The sequence below is a fragment of the Chenopodium quinoa genome, unplaced genomic scaffold (assembly GCF_001683475.1).
Source record: "Chenopodium quinoa cultivar QQ74 unplaced genomic scaffold, ASM168347v1, whole genome shotgun sequence".
In the NCBI taxonomy this organism is placed as follows: domain Eukaryota; kingdom Viridiplantae; phylum Streptophyta; class Magnoliopsida; order Caryophyllales; family Amaranthaceae; genus Chenopodium; species Chenopodium quinoa.
The window spans coordinates 4,178,070-4,196,506 of NW_018743697.1; the positions used below are offsets into that span (position 1 = coordinate 4,178,070).

At 31.8% G+C, this 18,437-nt stretch overlaps 1 protein-coding gene across 1 annotated transcript; it reads left to right on the forward strand.

Moving 5' to 3' along the window:
* Nucleotides 1–12,412: 12,412 nt before the first annotated feature.
* LOC110684361 (protein Brevis radix-like 2) lies at nt 12,413–18,015 on the forward strand. Its single transcript, XM_021860815.1, has 5 exons — nt 12,413–13,215; nt 13,338–13,726; nt 16,341–16,476; nt 16,690–17,078; nt 17,459–18,015. Exons 1-5 carry the CDS (start codon nt 13,087–13,089, stop codon nt 17,535–17,537), a joined length of 1,122 nt encoding a protein of 373 aa, XP_021716507.1. The 5' UTR covers nt 12,413–13,086; the 3' UTR covers nt 17,538–18,015.
* The last annotated feature ends 422 nt before the right edge of the window (nt 18,016–18,437 follow it).

Sequence of the window (18,437 nt, forward strand, 5' to 3'; positions counted from 1 at the left end):
AGGAAATGGAAAACCGAAAAAAAACCGAAAACCGAAATTTAGGCCCAGATTGGCAGATTTACCCTAAGTATATAAGGAAAAAAAAAAAAAAACCCTAACCCTCATTCTCTGATTCTCTCTCCTGACTTCCTCAGTTCGCCTCTTACCCTACCCTCATTGCGAATTTCTCAGTCTCTCACCCTCACTTTCTCAGTTTCTCAATCATCTATTTTGTGTTTCTCAGAATTCTCACTCTCCAATTCTCCATCGTTCACCGGCACAGCGCACTCGTTCAGGCGTTCACTGTGACACCGTCCACCGTCCAAAGGTATGCTTTTAAGTTTTGATTATGCTTGATGTTCATATTTTTTTAGGGTTTTAATTATGATTAGTGTTAAATGTTAATTACGAAAATCTGCAAATTACATGTACAAATTTGTTAAACATTCTGATTAGGGTTTTAATCTATGCTTGATGTTCATATTGCGATGTTGTTTCTGAATTTTCTATTCTGTACAAATTAGTAAAACATTCTGAATTTTCTGGTATTTTGATGCTTCGGGGTTTTGGTCTATTCAAGGGTATTTTGGGTTTTGGTCTAGTAAAACATTCTGATTAGGGTTTTGGTCTAGTAAAACATTCTGAATTTTCTGGTATTTTGAAGCTCTATTCGATTGGACTCTGTTGAAGATTGTTTCAGATTATTAGTTAGTTATTAATTCAAGGGTTCGCATGATTAATAGCATTATCATTGTCTTGATAAGTGTTTATTAGATTGTTGATCTTTGTTATTATTGTTAATTTTGATTTTACTTGTTTTGGGTACAGTTAATCAGTTAGTGCTTAATTTGATTGTTTTTGGGTGGTGGGGTGGAATCTAAGGGGGCTAATTATTATTGCTAAATTGTTATTGTCTTTGGTTTAGTTAGCCAGTTACTACTGATTTTGTTTATTAGGGGTATAATTATTATTCCCTTTAAAAGATCCAATATTCTTAATTTATGAGTTTGCATGTATTCTTACAGATTGTTATTCAACCACGAATTATTGAATGACAACCAACGTGGGTGGTGTTCCTGACCAGCCTCAATCCGAACATGAGACTGACCAAGTCTCTCAAAATCAGAAAAAAGAACAAGGAGCAAAAAGGAAGAGGATGAAAGAACGCTCTGAAGTTTGGAAGCACTTTGATAAAGAAGACTTACCTTCTGGAATGCAGGCAATTTGCAAGTATTGTGGGATGAGCTACAAGTGTGGGGCAAAGAAAAACGGCACTAGTGTGTTATGGGCTCATATTTCGCGATGTCGTAAGTATCCCTTTAACACCCCTAAAGATTCAAAACAAAGTTTGCTTTCATTTAAAAGTGCTAAAGAACCAAGTGGTGGTACTAGTGGGTTGACATACCACAAATTTGATGCTGGTAGTATTAGAAAAGCTTTGTCATTTATGGTGATTGTTGATGAACTTCCATTTAAGTTTGTTGAAGGTATAGGTTTTAGACATTTTTGTGGTGTAATAGAGCCTAGATTTAATGTTCCTTCTCGAATTACAGTAGCCAAAGATTGTTTTGAAACATATTTAACTGAAAAACGAAAGCTGAAAAATGTGTTAAAAAGGTGTAATTCAAGAGTTTCTTTAACCACTGATACATGGACCTCTATACAAAAAATCAATTACATGTGCTTGACTGTCCACTTTATTGATAATAATTGGAAATTACACAAAAGAATTCTGAATTTTTGTCCTATTTCTAGTCATAAGGGTGATGATATTGGCAAAGAAATTGAAAAGTGTTTGCTTGATTGGGGGCTTGAAAATGTCATGTGCATAACAGTTGATAATGCTAGCTCAAATGATACTGCAATTGGGTATATGAGAAGGAAAATAAATGGGTGGAAAACTGGGGTTCTTAAGGGTCGTTTCCTTCACATGCGTTGTGTTGCACACATTGTCAATTTGGTTGTTTCTGATGGGTTGAAAACTGTTAATGAGTCGGTTCAACGTGTTAGGCATGCTGTTAGGTTTATCAAACAATCTCCTGCTAGGTTGCAAAGGTTTAAAAAATGTGTCTTAGATGAAAAAATCAACACAAAAAAGGGATTGTGCCTTGATGTGCCTACTAGGTGGAACTCCACCTATTTGATGTTGAATGCTGCTATTGAGCTTCAAGATGCTTTTGAGAGGTATTCTGGGGAAGACCCTCACTATGTAGTTGATTTGAATGAGAGGGATGGTAAGGGTAGCCCAGATTCTGATGATTGGAATAATGTAAGAAGACTTTCTGAATTTCTACAAGCCTTTTATGATCTGACCTTGCATGTCTCTGGCTCTTTATATGTCAGTTTGAATTTGTTTTTTCATGAATTGGTGAGTGTTGCTGTACTTATGAAAGATTTGGTTTCAAGTGATGATGTGGATATGTGTCTTATGGCTTGTAGAATGAAAGAAAAATATGAAAAGTATTGGGGTGATCCAGAAAAAATAAACCTCCTGATTTTTATTGCCGTTGTCCTTGATCCTCGTTATAAGCTTGATTATGTTGAGTGGATGATAACTGAAATTTATGACCCTATTGTTGCATCAAAGTTAGTTGATAATGTGAAGGTAGCTTTGAATGCTTTGTATGAGGAGTATCGTGTTTCTTCTGGTAATGATGTGAATAGGGAGGAAGTGTCTTCAAGTAAGGATGGCAAAACTCCATTGAGTCCCAAACATAAAAAGATTGAAGTCTTAAAGAGTAAGTATAAGAAACACAAGTGTGAGAGATATGGAGATGCAAAATAGAGTTAGACAAATATTTGGAGGAGGATACAGCGGAGGATATTGATGAATTTGACATTTTGAGCTGGTGGAAGTTCAATTGTTCAAGGTTTCCTACTGTGGGGAGAATTGCCCGTGATGTTCTTGTTGTCCCTGTTTCGACAGTATCTTCTGAGAGTGCATTCAGCACTGGGGGCAGGGTTCTAGATCAGTTTAGGAGCTCATTAACTCCTCGAGTTGTAGAAGGTCTTGTTTGTGCTCAAAATTGGTTACGTGCTTCACCATTTCCAAGTATTGAAGAATGTTTAGAGGAAGTTGAGCTTCTTAAAGAGGGTAATATATAAGAACATCTAATCATAAGTTACTTATTTTCATTATGTGTATATATTTTAACTTGGTTATTTTTGTTATGAATTATGATAGACTTGAAGAATATGGCAGTTGGTGATGCTGATATTGATGAAGTGCTTGAAATAATAGACTGATGTGGCTCTTTGCTCATTGCTGACTTGCTGTTGCCACTTGCCAGACTTGCTACTGCCTTGCTCTATCACTGCTTTTGCTGCTGACCTGCTGTTATGATGCTGCTGCTGCCCTGCTGCTTGTTGCTACTGCTGTTAAACAATTTTTTTACTGCCTTTTAGAACTTGGTCTATGCTGCTTGTTGCTACTGCTGTTAAACAATTGTTAAAGTTGTAATGTTGAACAATTTTTTTTTTTTTTGGATGAAGTGTTGAACTTTTAAAACTTTGAATTATAACTTTGAAGTTTTAGAACTTGTTAATGTTGTTTAAATCTCATTAAGCATTTATGCTACTACATATGTTGATGAATATAATATTTATATGATTTAAGCCCACAAAAATTGCAGATTAAAGCCCAAATAAACAAGGCCCAAAAAAATTCGGTTTGGTTCGGTTTTTTCTTTTGAAACCGAAATTTATATGGTTTGGTTTGGTTTGGTTTCAAAAGTAAAGTGGTGCGGTTTGGTTTCCAAAAACCAAAAACCGAATTAGGGTGGTTCGGTTTCGGTTTGGCCTATAAACCAAACCGAAAACCGAACTTTCACCCCTAGTTGAAAATGATGGGATCGGAGCTATTTTCCCTATTTAGAACATGTTCTCTTCACCTGTCTTATTTTTTATGAAACGAAATTATTTTTATTAAATTGATTTTTTAGTGATTTCAACTTATTTTTACCGAACTGAAATTGTTTTTGTTGATCTAAATTTATTTTTACTGACTGAGATTATTATTTTCCCTCGGTTAATTTATTATTCTATTTTCCGTTTGATTTGTTTTTTCTTATCTTCCTATTTTTGCTTCCTTTTATGGTAAGAAAATTTTCACTTTTATCACTGTTTACCTCACCAGATGATTTAATAATACCAATGTTTCTAAACAATTTTCTTTCTACTTAAAAAGTACATTTTAAAAAAATTGATTCATTTTATATAAACCATTAGTAGGAGATAAAATAAAAGAACACAAGAAGCAGTGGCAGATCCAGGATTTTTAACTAGGGATAGCATTGAGCCATTGAATAATAAGAGAGAAAAACGCGTACGGTATATTATCATTAATTAGCCTTTAAATTTTAAACATTTATTTTGGTAGTTAAATTTTCATTTTGCAAATATGGAATAATTTAAATTTTAGCTATCAATATATAATACAATGATCAAATTAAAAGTATTCTATATGTTCATCAATAGATTACCTTTCTATGTATTTTCGTATCCATCATTCACAAGTTTAAAATCTACTTTATATGTGGTAATTTATACTAGTATATACATAACTTTTCTTAATTGCTTTACTCATTTAAAACTAAATTATAAATAAACTACTTAAATACCAAATATGTGCATTGAAATAAAAGAGCAACAAAATGGGAAGAATTTATCAAATGAACTTACAAAAAAAAATTGTATAATTGGTATCATCTACATACGTATGGTGACTAAAAAAATAAATAAAGTATGAGTATATTTATTTATAATTTTAAAATCATAAATTTTATAACTTGATTTTTCATAAATTAAATGAAAGATTTAAAAAAAATAATGGTTGAATGCATATAATTAATTATGCTTACATAAACTAGAAGTAGAAGTTCATAAGCAAAAGTTTGGAAAAAAAAAAAAAGACAACCTAAGAGACCGGTTGTTAGACACGGCTGGTCTCTTTTACTGTAAAATTGAAAGCAAAAGAAATTGGTGGTATGGGTCCTACGGGGTACAGTGAAATAGTGAATATGATATGGGTGACTGATTAAAGAGATCGCCTATGCATAATAACAGGTCTCTTTGATCAACACTATATATTTTCACTCTCTTTTCCAAGGGTAGCACACTTCTTAGGTCCGCCAATGACAAGAAGTACTAAATATTACTTCTTTTAAGGTGAAGAGAACAAGGTCAATCATAGTTAAATTGACGAGAATATTCAAGAAAGAGAACAAAAATAATATTAGGCTATATTCTATTCATCTTATTCAAATAATGTAAATTAAGTTTCCATTAATAAAAATAAGTTAATTTTAGCTAGGTTACAATAAGTTAAGCTTAGTAAAAATAAATAATTCAACAAAAATAAGTTCATTTCAATAAAAGTAAATTTTAATCAATATAAATCATCACCTCTAAGCAACAAAAATAAGGGAGGGAAACATATAAGTATTGTACATACATATATGATTGTCCAACCATAAAATATGTTTTGATGAAATTTAATTAGTATGCAATTAACATAGATATGATTGTCCAAATTATTATATAAATGATAAATGGAGAAAAGAATTTAACCACTAGTGAATAAAAAACAAAGTATGCAATTAAAATAGAATAAAATTATGATTTAATTAAGTGATAAAAGATTGGCCGGTTGCGTACATAATTTAATCGAATGAAAATTGAGTATATTAATTAAGCTTATTCTCTAAAAAAAAAAAAAAAAATAAGCTTACCAATTATCATATCTTAAAAATTGGAGGGAATCCATCAAATAGTGATGGTACCAAACAAAAAACTAATAAAAGTTTTCACAAACTTTAAAATAAGGTATTTGTTCACAAAAGTGATAGATAACTAAAAGATCGTATATTAGTTACGTTGAGATTTTTCCTAAAAATTTAATAATGAAAAATCTTGCTAATGAGCGTTTCAGGGCATTAGATGACTAATTAATATATTGCTCAAAATAATATTAAATTAAAGATGCATGAGAAACTTATGCGTCTATTGGAGTAATAAATATTGATTTTACTTTAATATTCCAATTTTAGTTGTCTAAAGCGCGCGTTAGCTTTTGCATATTATGAAATACCCATTCGTTATAACAATTATAGCAAGATCAATCGCATGTCAGACTCATTAACTAACACTTATGATGAGAGAAAGGGGTTGAGATGCAAACCTATTTGGCTTGAACAGCTTAGCTCATTTCTTCAAGGTCTTGAAACTTGCATGGAACCTTAGGTAATAGTTATTAAATGTGGACCTACTTGATATAAACTAACTACCTAAAATTGTAGTTGGTTTATTCACGAAAATATCAGGTCTTTTATCATTTGATAAACTAGGACAAGCTCTAAAAAAGTCAGTAACAATCAAACAACCAAGGCAATTCGATCTTTTCGGGAAATATGTGAAAATGTTGATCCTACGGCTTTTGTCTATACTTGTGAGGTATATAAAATGAAATAAAGAAAATTGTCATGTAATCAATAAATCATTTTGAGAGCTTATCATTTCAGTTAATATGTATTCGCAATCATACAAAATAATACTACGTATGTTAACAGTCTCATGTATACATTATTATTGGAGATCACGTAAATTGCTAGTGTGCTATCATATAATCTGTAGAATATGTAGCTAATCGTTGAGCTTTATATATTCCTTTCTTAAAATCAAATTATATACAAAGTATTAGATTTTAGATCTAGGTGATGCCTCAGGTTATTATATGAACCATAAAACGATAAATCCTAATTTTACCACTACGCAACATTTTACAGTTATTTTTTTATAGCGATTTTCTTCTCTTACTATAAAATATGTCAAGCGTTTATTGCAGTGTACGTGCATAGTTCCACTTAATTATTTAATAACTTCAATAATACTGTAATGTTTAGATTACACAATAATAATAATGTAATGTTTTATATTGTATATTATTGATAAATAGTGGTATAAATATCATTAGTTACATTTTAAATTAAAATATCATAGCGGTACAACAAAATTTTAAACAATAACTTAAACCAGATGTCGAAAGTGTTCCTCGAATTTCAAATTTCAACGTGTCTGTCGTAATAAGGCAAGAGTAATGATTGGCCAACGAACAACTCCAAGTTAACTAATTAAACAAGAACAAGCAATCTTATTTAGAACTTTAATAAAAGTATTAAAATTTAAAAAGCTACTTATTTTGTTTATCCAAAAGCTAAAAGATGGTACCAGCAAACAGTTAATCCTTCGTCCTTAAGGACCCCAAATGGCATAAAACATGGATCAAATTAAGAGCATATAAGCTTCTCCTCCGAAAAAAAAAATAATTTTAAACAATGCAAAAGCTTAAAGTTTATAAATAGAAAGTACAAAATGATGCTTCCATTCCGAATAAAGTAGCTGCTTTAATTGTGAATTTTTTTTTTATTGTGAAATTTGGTACTCGTAATTCTGTTCTGAACTTCTAAGGAGACAAAACAAATACAATTATAAATCAACGAATCTTTTATTTGGCTATCTATAGGAGTTAATAATAATAATAATATTGATAATAATAATAATAATAATAATATTGAATTTGTAGGTTTTTGTTATTTTAATAATAATAACAATAATAAATGAAAATATAAATTAATAGGTTTTTTAAAATATATATATATATATATATATATATATATATATATATATATATTGAAGTGTATTCAATTTTTGTAAAATAAAAATTAGGTGAAACCACGATTAAAATCTCGAATCATATTTAAGTACCTCTATGTAATAAGTATTAATTATTTAGCTATTATATTCTTTTTTTTATAATTTTCCAACAATACAATGATTTAACAAATTTAAATCAATCGCATAAAACTCTATGTTAATCAAAGTGCGACACTCAGTTCCCAAAAAAAAAAAAAAGGAGAGTACTCCATAATGCGCTTCTTTTTTTGACACATATAATGCTCTTTTAAGTTTGTTCAAATCGAATATTTCATATAATACAAAGTATTAGTTTATTAGTTCCTTATACGAGATACCACATTTGTAATACAATAAATAAAGATCATCTAAAGTAGAAATATGTTTGTAAGAAAAAGACATAAATAAAGTGAGAAAAAAATAAATGATTTTGTTTTTGTAATGTGATGAGCACAAACAAAAGAAAGTACTCGTATAATATAAGTTGGGCCCATTTTAGTGGGTCCAAAATTTCTTAACCATGGGCTCCGGAAAAAAGAAGAACCAAAAACAAAAAAAACAAAAAAAAATAAAAAAATAAAAAATGGAGCAAACTTTATACGAGTAGTTTTTACACCGGGATCCAAGCAAGGAAGTGCTGCTTATGCTTCTATCAACTGCAACTCTAATCATTTGCCCATCGTGCAACCTAAACTCTTACCTTTTGTTCTTCTATTCAACAATATTATAAAGCTTCCAAACTTCTACACTTTCTATTTTTTCTTTCTTACTTTCTTTCCTTTTGATTTGGATATTTTTTGGCGGACTCTATCTTTGGGGGACTTTATATTACATACTCATATTTGGTATGTGATTTAACACTATAGTGCAATTCGGTTTTACTTTGAATATTAGGGTCTTAAATAAATCTCGTTTCTTTTTATTTGTAATATTTATAATGAAAAAAAAATACATATTATTAGATGTAATAAATGTTATTTTACTTTTTAAGACGAGGTCATTTAATCACGTGCATATTTACGTACTTTTCTCTCTTCAATCAACACTTAAAAACAAATTTTGCTTATGAGTCTATGACTCTATGCTAGCTCATCTTACTGTAGCAAATAAAAAGAAACGGTATTAATATAAATTTTAAAAAGGGATTTATGAAATTTTAAATGGAGGGACCCGAAATAAGAAAACTACATATCTTGATTTTAAAATTGTTTGACCAAGAATGGAATGAAGGATCATTTTAACCAATTATTAGCGTGACGTATTAACGTATCCCAAATACCTCTCTATTGTGAAGTATATAACTTATCTACTTATTCAGTTGCAAACATGGAAAATAGTGTATAAAGTCAAATGATGTATAGAAACACTATAAAACCATGAACTCAATTAGAGAGTGAGAGATAACTCAAGTGGTTAGAACTTTTCTCCTGATTCCAAGAGATATCGAGATTATTTATCATCATCTGTCCTTGTGGTTCTCTAAACACCAACAACAACAACAACAGCAAAAAACTCAATTATGAACTAAGCTAATCGGTTAATTGCCCCTACAAAATAATGGTAATAAAGACATACAAGTATAAAAGTCGAGATTAGCACATGCAAGTTGCAAGATCAAGTTGAGTTGCATGCTAAAACTTTGGGTACATCTTTTTCATATACTTCACTTAGTTACTTAAAAAGAATAGAGGGGACCCCGAATCATCTAATATAAAGCATGGATTTATCACACTTTTTTTGTGAATTGTCCTAACTCTAAACTTAACATCATCTCCTTCGAATTTGTCTCTGCTCCCCCAACTTTTGTATGTAGATGCATAAAATAGCATTAAAGTTTTGGAGACCAAAAAAAAAAAAACTTCCATCAAAGGTCTTCCACCGGTATATTTTAAATTATATGTCATTGTTTTACTATTTAGCAATAGGTTAGTGACAACTTTTCTCCAACATTTAGTAATTTTAGTATGTATCCTAATCTCCTGTATTTATTTAGGGCTTGTTCATATTTAATGAACTGAGCTGAACTGAACTGATTTGAGCTGAACTGAACTGAACTGAACTGGTTGGAGCTGAACTGAAAAATTAAAATGCATAAAACTGAACTGAACTGAACTGAACTGATTAGAGCTGAACTGAATTGAACTGAAAATAAGTATATGATTTTTTTTTTACATGATCTCCTATAACATTCCTATGTATATATAGCACGATAAGAAACTCACATATTCACTATTTAATGTTAAACTTCATTATGTTCAATATCCATATATCATTTAGCTAGCATAAAAACTGAATAAGTATATATTTAGACTTAAATAATACGTGTAATATAATAAAAGGTAAAAGACATTAATATAAATCTACATATATCTCCGATATACACATATGAGCATTGAGCACAAGCTCCCTCACATTAAAGATAAGTAGACTTATTCTTATTATATTTATATTGAATATAAAGGTTGTCCTAAAATCTTATTATATTTACATTGATTTTAAAGCTTGTCCTAAAACTCTAAAAGAATTCATATAGTTACTTATTCATATAGCTTTCTCTATGACTGTTTAAAATTAATTAATGTACTATTACAACAATCTTTTAAGGACCACAAACACGAGTGGTTGATTAGGTTGAGAGAAGAATTACAAGAGACCAGAAATTGAGGCAAAAATTTATGCATACCATCGAATATAAAAGAAGATCAAGTACATAGTTGGACATTGGAAGCGAACTTGTCGGCCTTCACAAATTAAAAAGGTCAAATATTGATCCACAACACTTTTTCTATGTTCAATCATCATCTTAGGGTTTTCCACTTATCCTATACACTTATATATATTATAATATACATATATACCATTATCTCTAAATATATATTTTTAACAAATATACCGTTATTTATATGGTTTAAGGAATTTGGGTCTTTTTTTTTTGTGGGTCCAAAAATATAATTAGGATTAATTAGCTTCACAACATATGCACCCCTCTTCCATGTGACCCTCATGAGTATCTTGACAACTACGGGTATGTATAGACATGACAAGTCTACATTTGAGAATCTAAGGATTGCTATGTGCGTTCTAAAGAATGGATAGATGAATATGTTCTAAATGACGCTATGATACACCACGCGTGACTGCGTGAGAAATTATAATATATATTAGGGAAGTTAACGTGCGCGATGCACGCCATAGCTAATCATATGTGGAAATTATATATTTCGGTTGGGGTGAATCACAAATTTAGTTGTTGATATGCAAATAACTTTGTTTAAAGGTATAAAATATGACCAAGGCATATACATTAATGAGAGAAATAAAGTAAATAAAATTTGTCGAGGGTATATTCTCCAAACACTATTCATTGAAAATAACTTGTACATATCAATGAGGGTATAAATATAAATACATATTTTAAAGGGTATAATTGACATCACACTATTCATGAGAGTAATCTTATACAATACTTTATATATATATATATATATATATATATATATATATATATATATATATATATATATATATATATATATATATATATATATATAGTTGATAATATAATATTGAATATACAAACATAAAATAGTTTTAGAAGTAATTTTGCATAACTCAAACAGTACACTACAAAGTCAGAATATTGGTACATATTCTTAATCACAAGAGTACGAGACAATTGTTATTAAATTATATATGAAAAAAACAACGTTGTTGTCTCCTAAAATGGTTTCCCCTAATAAAAGATCTGATGATAATAGAATACTAACTGTCAAGTTAATTAATTCATTTCAAACACATAGCTAAAGAATGACAATTACAATAAACTTTATGTTATAAAAGTGTTTATTATATGCCCAAAGTTGAGTGCGTAGGACTCATGTAGTCATGTATATATTCTTTTGCCCAAAAAATTTAAATGGTTAAATTTAATTTTAAAATTTCTTTAAATTGATGTTTCATAAACTTAATTATGATTTATACTGAATAATATATAAGTCACTAACTAAAGTTAGACTCAACTATGACATCCTTACACTCTTTAGGCTATAACATAGAAGATATAAATGATATGGGTACGAGACTAATTCTATTAGAAAGTAGACTTGAAGAGCTTTCCAACGATATATTATAAACCAAATTACGACTTCACAATAAAAAGTTATGGGCGTCGGAAAATCAGACTTTTTGCATGAGTGAAATCATTAGGATTGGTATAGAATCATGGAATAGGTCTGTTTCCACTGATTCTACCACACAACGATTGTACCGACAATTTACACCATTTGGGTGGATTAGGATCGTAGATTTGTACGATTATACGATTCAAATATCGATTTTAATAACATTGGCGTCAATATAATTTCCAGTTTTCGTGACTTAGGAGTTTATACTCAGATTTTGAAATAGCCGAAAAAATAGCCAAATCAGCTAAGTAGAACCCACATACTAATTCTTGTCAACGTTCATCTTGATTTTGTTACCATATAGTAACACGAAGATAGTTTTTTTAACCGTTCAATAAAAAAAAAAAACTTTTTAAAGATATTCATAGCCCTAGGGGCTGAAGAAGCTAAAAAAGCATGGAGTAAATATTAAGGATAAGTTAACATTAATTACACCGATTTACATGTAATTTTATAATAAAATTCTAACTTAATTTCATTTTAAAAAATATATTTATTACTCCGTACTTATATAAAGTCTTAAGGGCATATAACAAATATAGAATTCGGTCCTCCATCGCTTGCAAAATTGCAAGTTGCCGTTAATCACCACTAATCTCAAGTAAAACTAATTAAAAATCCCGTGAAAAAAGCATAAATTCTAAATTACTTGTACAATCAAACCAATAGTGCCTCAAAGACCAAGATATTACAGCAGTACTAGTTGTAGACTTGGAGTAGTAGTATCATACTCCTTCAACTCAGCACTTTGGCAACATCCAATTCCTCTCAAATCTCCACATTTCACCCCCCTTTCTCTCTCCTCTTCTCCCGGAAGAGAGAGAAAAAAGTGTCCATTTTTTTTCTGGGGAATCTCAACTCAACTCCCTTCCCACACTCTCCTTCTCTTTCACTTTACAACAAATTTACCAGATTTCTCATTCATTTTCAATTTACGCCATTAATGGAGTTTCTTCCGATCTGATTTTCGCCATTAATGGCGGCGGGAAGGTGGTGAATGAAAGCGTAAACCACGTTTCTGCAAATTTTCCCAACTTTTTTTTTTTTCTGTCTCTTCAAAATCCCAACAACTTCGATGTGACTAATCCTTTGTAAAAAAAAAAAAAAAAAAAAATTAAATCTTATCCAACTTTTTTCTTTCCTTCTTAGTACAGTTGCATTTTAATTCGAAAAGGGTTGGATTATTTTTTTCTGTCCGCCATTGTTGTGAGTTTGCTCCAAAAAAATTACCCAGATGTTGACTTGTATAGCGTGTACAAAGCATTTAAATGGCGGATCTCTTGCTCCTCAACAACAAGACGAAGACGATGATGTTGTCGCAACACCCAGTAAAAAGCAACCCATTAAAACCCTCACTACTCAAGTAAGTGATGAATTCATAAATACATTTTTTTATTTTCAATTTAATGTACCCATTTATTTAGCAATTTTAATTGGTTAGTTTTAATTTGATGTTGATAAAATTAAATTTGATAAAAATGGCAGATTAAGGGGATGGCATTGAAGGCATCAGGGGCGTACAAGAACTGTAAGCCATGTGCAGGAAGTAGGAGAGAGAATAATAGGAAGAGTTATGAGGAATCAATTGGTGGGTCTGTTTCTTCAGGGAGATTTCATTGTGGGTATCAAAGGGGGGAATCAACGGTGAAGAATTGGGGGAAGGAATTGGGAGGGAGGGTTAAGGGAGTAGGGATGGGAATGGGGCTTTCGAGTGGCGAGGTGACGCCGGTTTCGATTAGTGGGAGGTCGGAATCAGTGGTGTTTATGGAGGAGGATGAGCCTAAGGAGTGGGTTGCTCAAGTGGAGCCTGGTGTTCTTATTACTTTTGTTTCTATGCCTCAAGGTGGTAATGATCTCAAGCGAATTCGGTTTAGGTATAAAATGTTTTAATCTTGTTATTGTGGTTGTTTCGATTTCATGTTAGCCGACTTTAAATCATTTTAAGACTAAGGCTTTGTTGTTGTCGTTGATGTTTGTTTGATTTTGATTTGTTATTTGGTGGGTTAGTAACTGGATAATTGAAGTGAAATGGGTTTTGTCTGTTTTTATGATAGTGATTTAAGTTGGAGTTTTATACTATTATCTTTATATTAACTTGCATTATGTGCTAAACTATGTTTTGTCTAATTTATTATTGAGTACTGTAGTTCATATGAATGTGGGTTATACTGTGATTTGACCTGTCACTTTGTAGTTAGATGGGTTTCGACGGTTATAATGTTATATGATGGGTTTCGACTATGCAATAAATCTTTTATTTCCCAACTTTAAGCTGTCAATACACTTGTGGATCATGGAATTGCTAGATTTGGGAGTCAATTTCGGAACCAATAGTCAGGTTTAGTATTGGGCCATTGGCTACTTGTTGAATCATTGACTCTTCAAGATAAAGATAATGATTGTTTCAATTAAAGGTCATTGACAGTGATGTAACTAATTGGGTTTGGTGGATTATTCGAGAGTTGTTACTGTTTTTGATGCAGAACTTTTGGGTTGCCCCTTCATTTGATTCTTGAGTTTATTAATAGGTGCAATTTGTGATCGGGTTTCATGACCTTGGTTGATCAACAGATTTTGCTCCTTGCTCCTACATGTCACTGGTACAATAGAAGTGGCTGAGACACTGGAATCCAGTGTCTAATATATTGATTAGGAAACATGTGGCCTCATCATATGTTGTTTGCATTCTTTTGGTTAATAATATCCATCAGGCAGTGGGTGCTGCAATAGTTATGTTATTGGATGTGGGAGATGGTGCTTAATTTTAACCACAAAACCAGGGCGTTTGTGGGCCTTTTTATTAAGCCATAAGTGGATTTTAACATGTTGTTAAAGTGCTACCTAGAATGATTGCATTTTATTAATTATGGACCATGCACTTTTCATTCTAAACTTTTTTTTTCCCTTAGTTTCCCTCATCACTCTTATGCACATTTTTTTTGGCTCTTAATTTCGGCTATTCATTTCAGCTGTGGATTTTTTTTTTACTTTTTTTTTTTTTTTTTTTTTTTTTGGGGGGGGGGGGGGGGAGGGGGGGAGTGTCATGGAAAATAAGTTCCTAGTCATTGGCAGAAAATTACAGTGCTTTGTACTATGGTAATTTTTTAGCTTCTCTGCAGATCACAATATGTGACTATTTCCTAGATTTAATGTTATTATTGTTGACTGGAGGGATTAAACATTGCATGTCTCCAGCAAAAATGTGCTTGTGAAACGAATTGCTAATGCTCAAAGCATATTAAAGAGTATAATGACCTACAGCTAGTGCTATAGAGGCTTATATGTTACAATATGCTTTGCTTAATCATCCATGCCAACTAGAAGTATCACTAGGTCAATCAGATGATTGAGTTGAATTGTTTTTTTTTCCCCCACTGGAAAAGATTAGATTGTTATAGTATATTGCTTTTGTATAGTACCTCATATGTACTAACAAATTTTCTGAAAACATTCTTTAGAGATTCAAAATGTGGAGGTGAACATTTCCCGTTGGTTTAGATTTAAAACTTGCTTTTTTTTTCTTTTTTGTTTTTGTTTTTTGTGGAATTTAGTTAGCCACTTGATATATAACATGATTGTGAGGAACTAGTATTCCCTACAGATCCAAGTAGCAACATACGTGAAGCAAATAGATCCCAAAGTTGTGAATAAACATTTATCTTAAGCAAAAGTTAGTTTTTTTTTTTTTTGGCTGATTAGTTTGTTGTTGTATGTCTTTCATGATTTGTGATGATAATTTCCCTGGAAGTGACAAATTTAACCTCATTTTGTTTTGCTTGATAAATTTGTGGCAGATAGTACTACAACAATTGTTATCATAAGCTAAACAGTACTGTATGAAACTAAGAGTTTTAAAAAAAAAAATTGTTTGACTTTTGTCTTTTGAAGGAAGTCCATTATCTATTTTAATTGATGGCAAACTGGTTCTGTTTCTTCAGCTGAGTATGAAGGCGAATAGTTAAGAAGCCAAATAATATCTTATCAATTACAAGAATTTACTAAAGTGCACATAGATATCTGAGAATATGGTATATCCATGTTCATTTGGCTCAATGGACCCTTAGAAGAGTTGGAACATAGACAAGATGTTGTATTTTCTTCTAAGATGAAATCTGTACTGGTTGTTCAACCAGCAATGGAAGGTGTTTAAGATGTATTGCTTGCAGATGTGGTTGTCCACTTGAGTTCACGAGTGCTCCCTATGAATGTACTGGTTGAGCCTGTTGTGTTAGAGGAGAAATACTACTCAATGACCTTTTGATTAGTTGCCACATAACACTCTCTGATTACAGTACTTATTGTGATGTTTCTATTCTCGCTGCTCTGCCTATTTGTCCTTTTGCCTTAAGCTTTTCAACAAATTAAAACTCAACAATAAGCTATTTTTTCTTTTGCTTCTTGACACACTTACTAAGAGTGCTGTTGTCTTATGCTTGTTAAAATCATTGTCTTTCTTTCTTCATGCCATTTTTTATAATGCCTTTTCAGCCGTGAGCTTTTTAACAAGTGGCAAGCTCAAAGATGGTGGGCAGAGAACTATGACAAGGTGATGGAACTATATAATGTTCAAAAATTCAATCAACAAGCTGTACCCTCAGCAACCCCCTCCAGGTCTGAAGATGAGGTGAGATCTTGTTACTTGTATCTTTGCCACAGTTAACTTTTTATTGTTCGGAGAAAGGATTGAGACACAGTAGAAAAGGCTTGTTTGTTTTGGCTCACTGTATGTAACTGGTTTCATGGTGTCTTTTATGACGTAGCTAGGATCCTGTTTGAGTTTGAGCTACATAATGATGATCATCATTTTGATTTCTTTGATATTTTGACATTATTGCAGAGCTCCAAGATTGGATCTGCACAGGGCAGTCCGGCAACACCACCTTTGAGCAAAGAACGTTTGCCTCGGAACTTCCACCGTCCAACAGGACTGGCATATTCCTCTACAGATTCACTTGATCAGCATGGAGCTCGCCAATACTATGAGTCATATGGACTTGCTTCAACTCCTAAACTATCTAACATTAGTGCTTCAAAAACAGAGACATCATCAGTTGATGCTTCTGCTAGGAGTAGCTTATCAAGAGAGGTAGATCACTCGGGTGAACTTTCTGTCAGCAATGCCAGTGATGTTGAGACTGAATGGGTTGAGCAGGATGAACCAGGTGTCTATATCACTATCAGAGCATTGCCTAATGGCTCTCGGGAGCTTCGACGTGTTAGATTCAGGTGAGCTTAATTAGTAAAGTGGTATTAATTTTCTTAAGTTTTATTATATTCCAAGGACCATGAATCTCATTTAAAATTCTGAACTACCATATTTGATTTATCATTACCAAGTACGAAACTACCTACCAACATTCTTATGGATCCTGGTCTCTTAAAGTTAAAAAATTATACAAGGGCAAAGAGCCTGGAATAAAGGATCAAGTTTTTACTTAAGAGGTTTACTGATGTAAAGGAGAACTGATATAACCCTCCTTCCCTTTGCATCTTGACCATTAATTATCTTAATCTCCATGACTATTGGCATTGGATTTATTTAGGGTCTACATAATACCATTGTTTGTATGATGCACTGATTTGAAGCATTTTGATTCCTGATGCAGTCGCGAGAGATTTGGTGAAATGCATGCCAGAGTGTGGTGGGAAGAGAACAAGGCCAGGATCCAGGAACAATACTTGTGATCTCGGCTGACACCTAACTTGCTGAGTCCCTGTAAGAGACTTATTTTTCCGTATCTTCCAGTAACTGTACAAGGGTTTAGCTAACAAAGCAGAATGACCATGATGGCGAATATTGAACACACATACAACAAAAGTTTTCAGTTTTACCTTCAGTTTATATATAGATTTCTAAATATAGAATTTTCCATGTAGTTAAAGTTTGGTTGGAGCATTAGGTAGGAAGATGTTCATGAACTGAGCTCGGTGATACTTACAAAAAAATATTTTGGTATGAAGTGACTTGTAAAAACCTGAAGTAGATTCACAGAAACTACTACTACTTGTACTAAGAAAAAATGGCTGAATAGTCTTCCCATACTTAGTGTACGTCGTTCCTTAGTCATCATCATGTAATTATTCTCCTTGTTTCGGCTTAAAAATTCGTTCCAAACTACTAGCTTGTTTCTAAACTTTAAACAAGCTTTGATGTTCATCTTAACTTGAAGAAAGCGTGTGATATAAATAAATGATTATAAGTACTTCGGATCAAAACGACAATTGATCATCCTATTATATGGATTAAATAATGCTATTAAGAGACTATTGACAATTATAAGTATGATTTTTTTTTTTCTTTTTCCTGCCGATATATTATATGAGTATAGTTTACGTTTATCAACATCTAATGGTTGACATTCATCATAATGTGTATAAGTCGTCCATGTTCAAGTCTTCGTTGAAATTGACTGGAAATTTTGAACGCCCCCCATTACACGAAATGTAAGGGACACATGAACATCTCTGATTGATAGGAATGTCTGTCTCCTTTATGTTAAAGCACAACTTGTCAACAAACACAATTTGGCAAATGCTTAATGAATGACAAAGCAAGACTTCGATAATTTTCTTTGGATTTTAGTA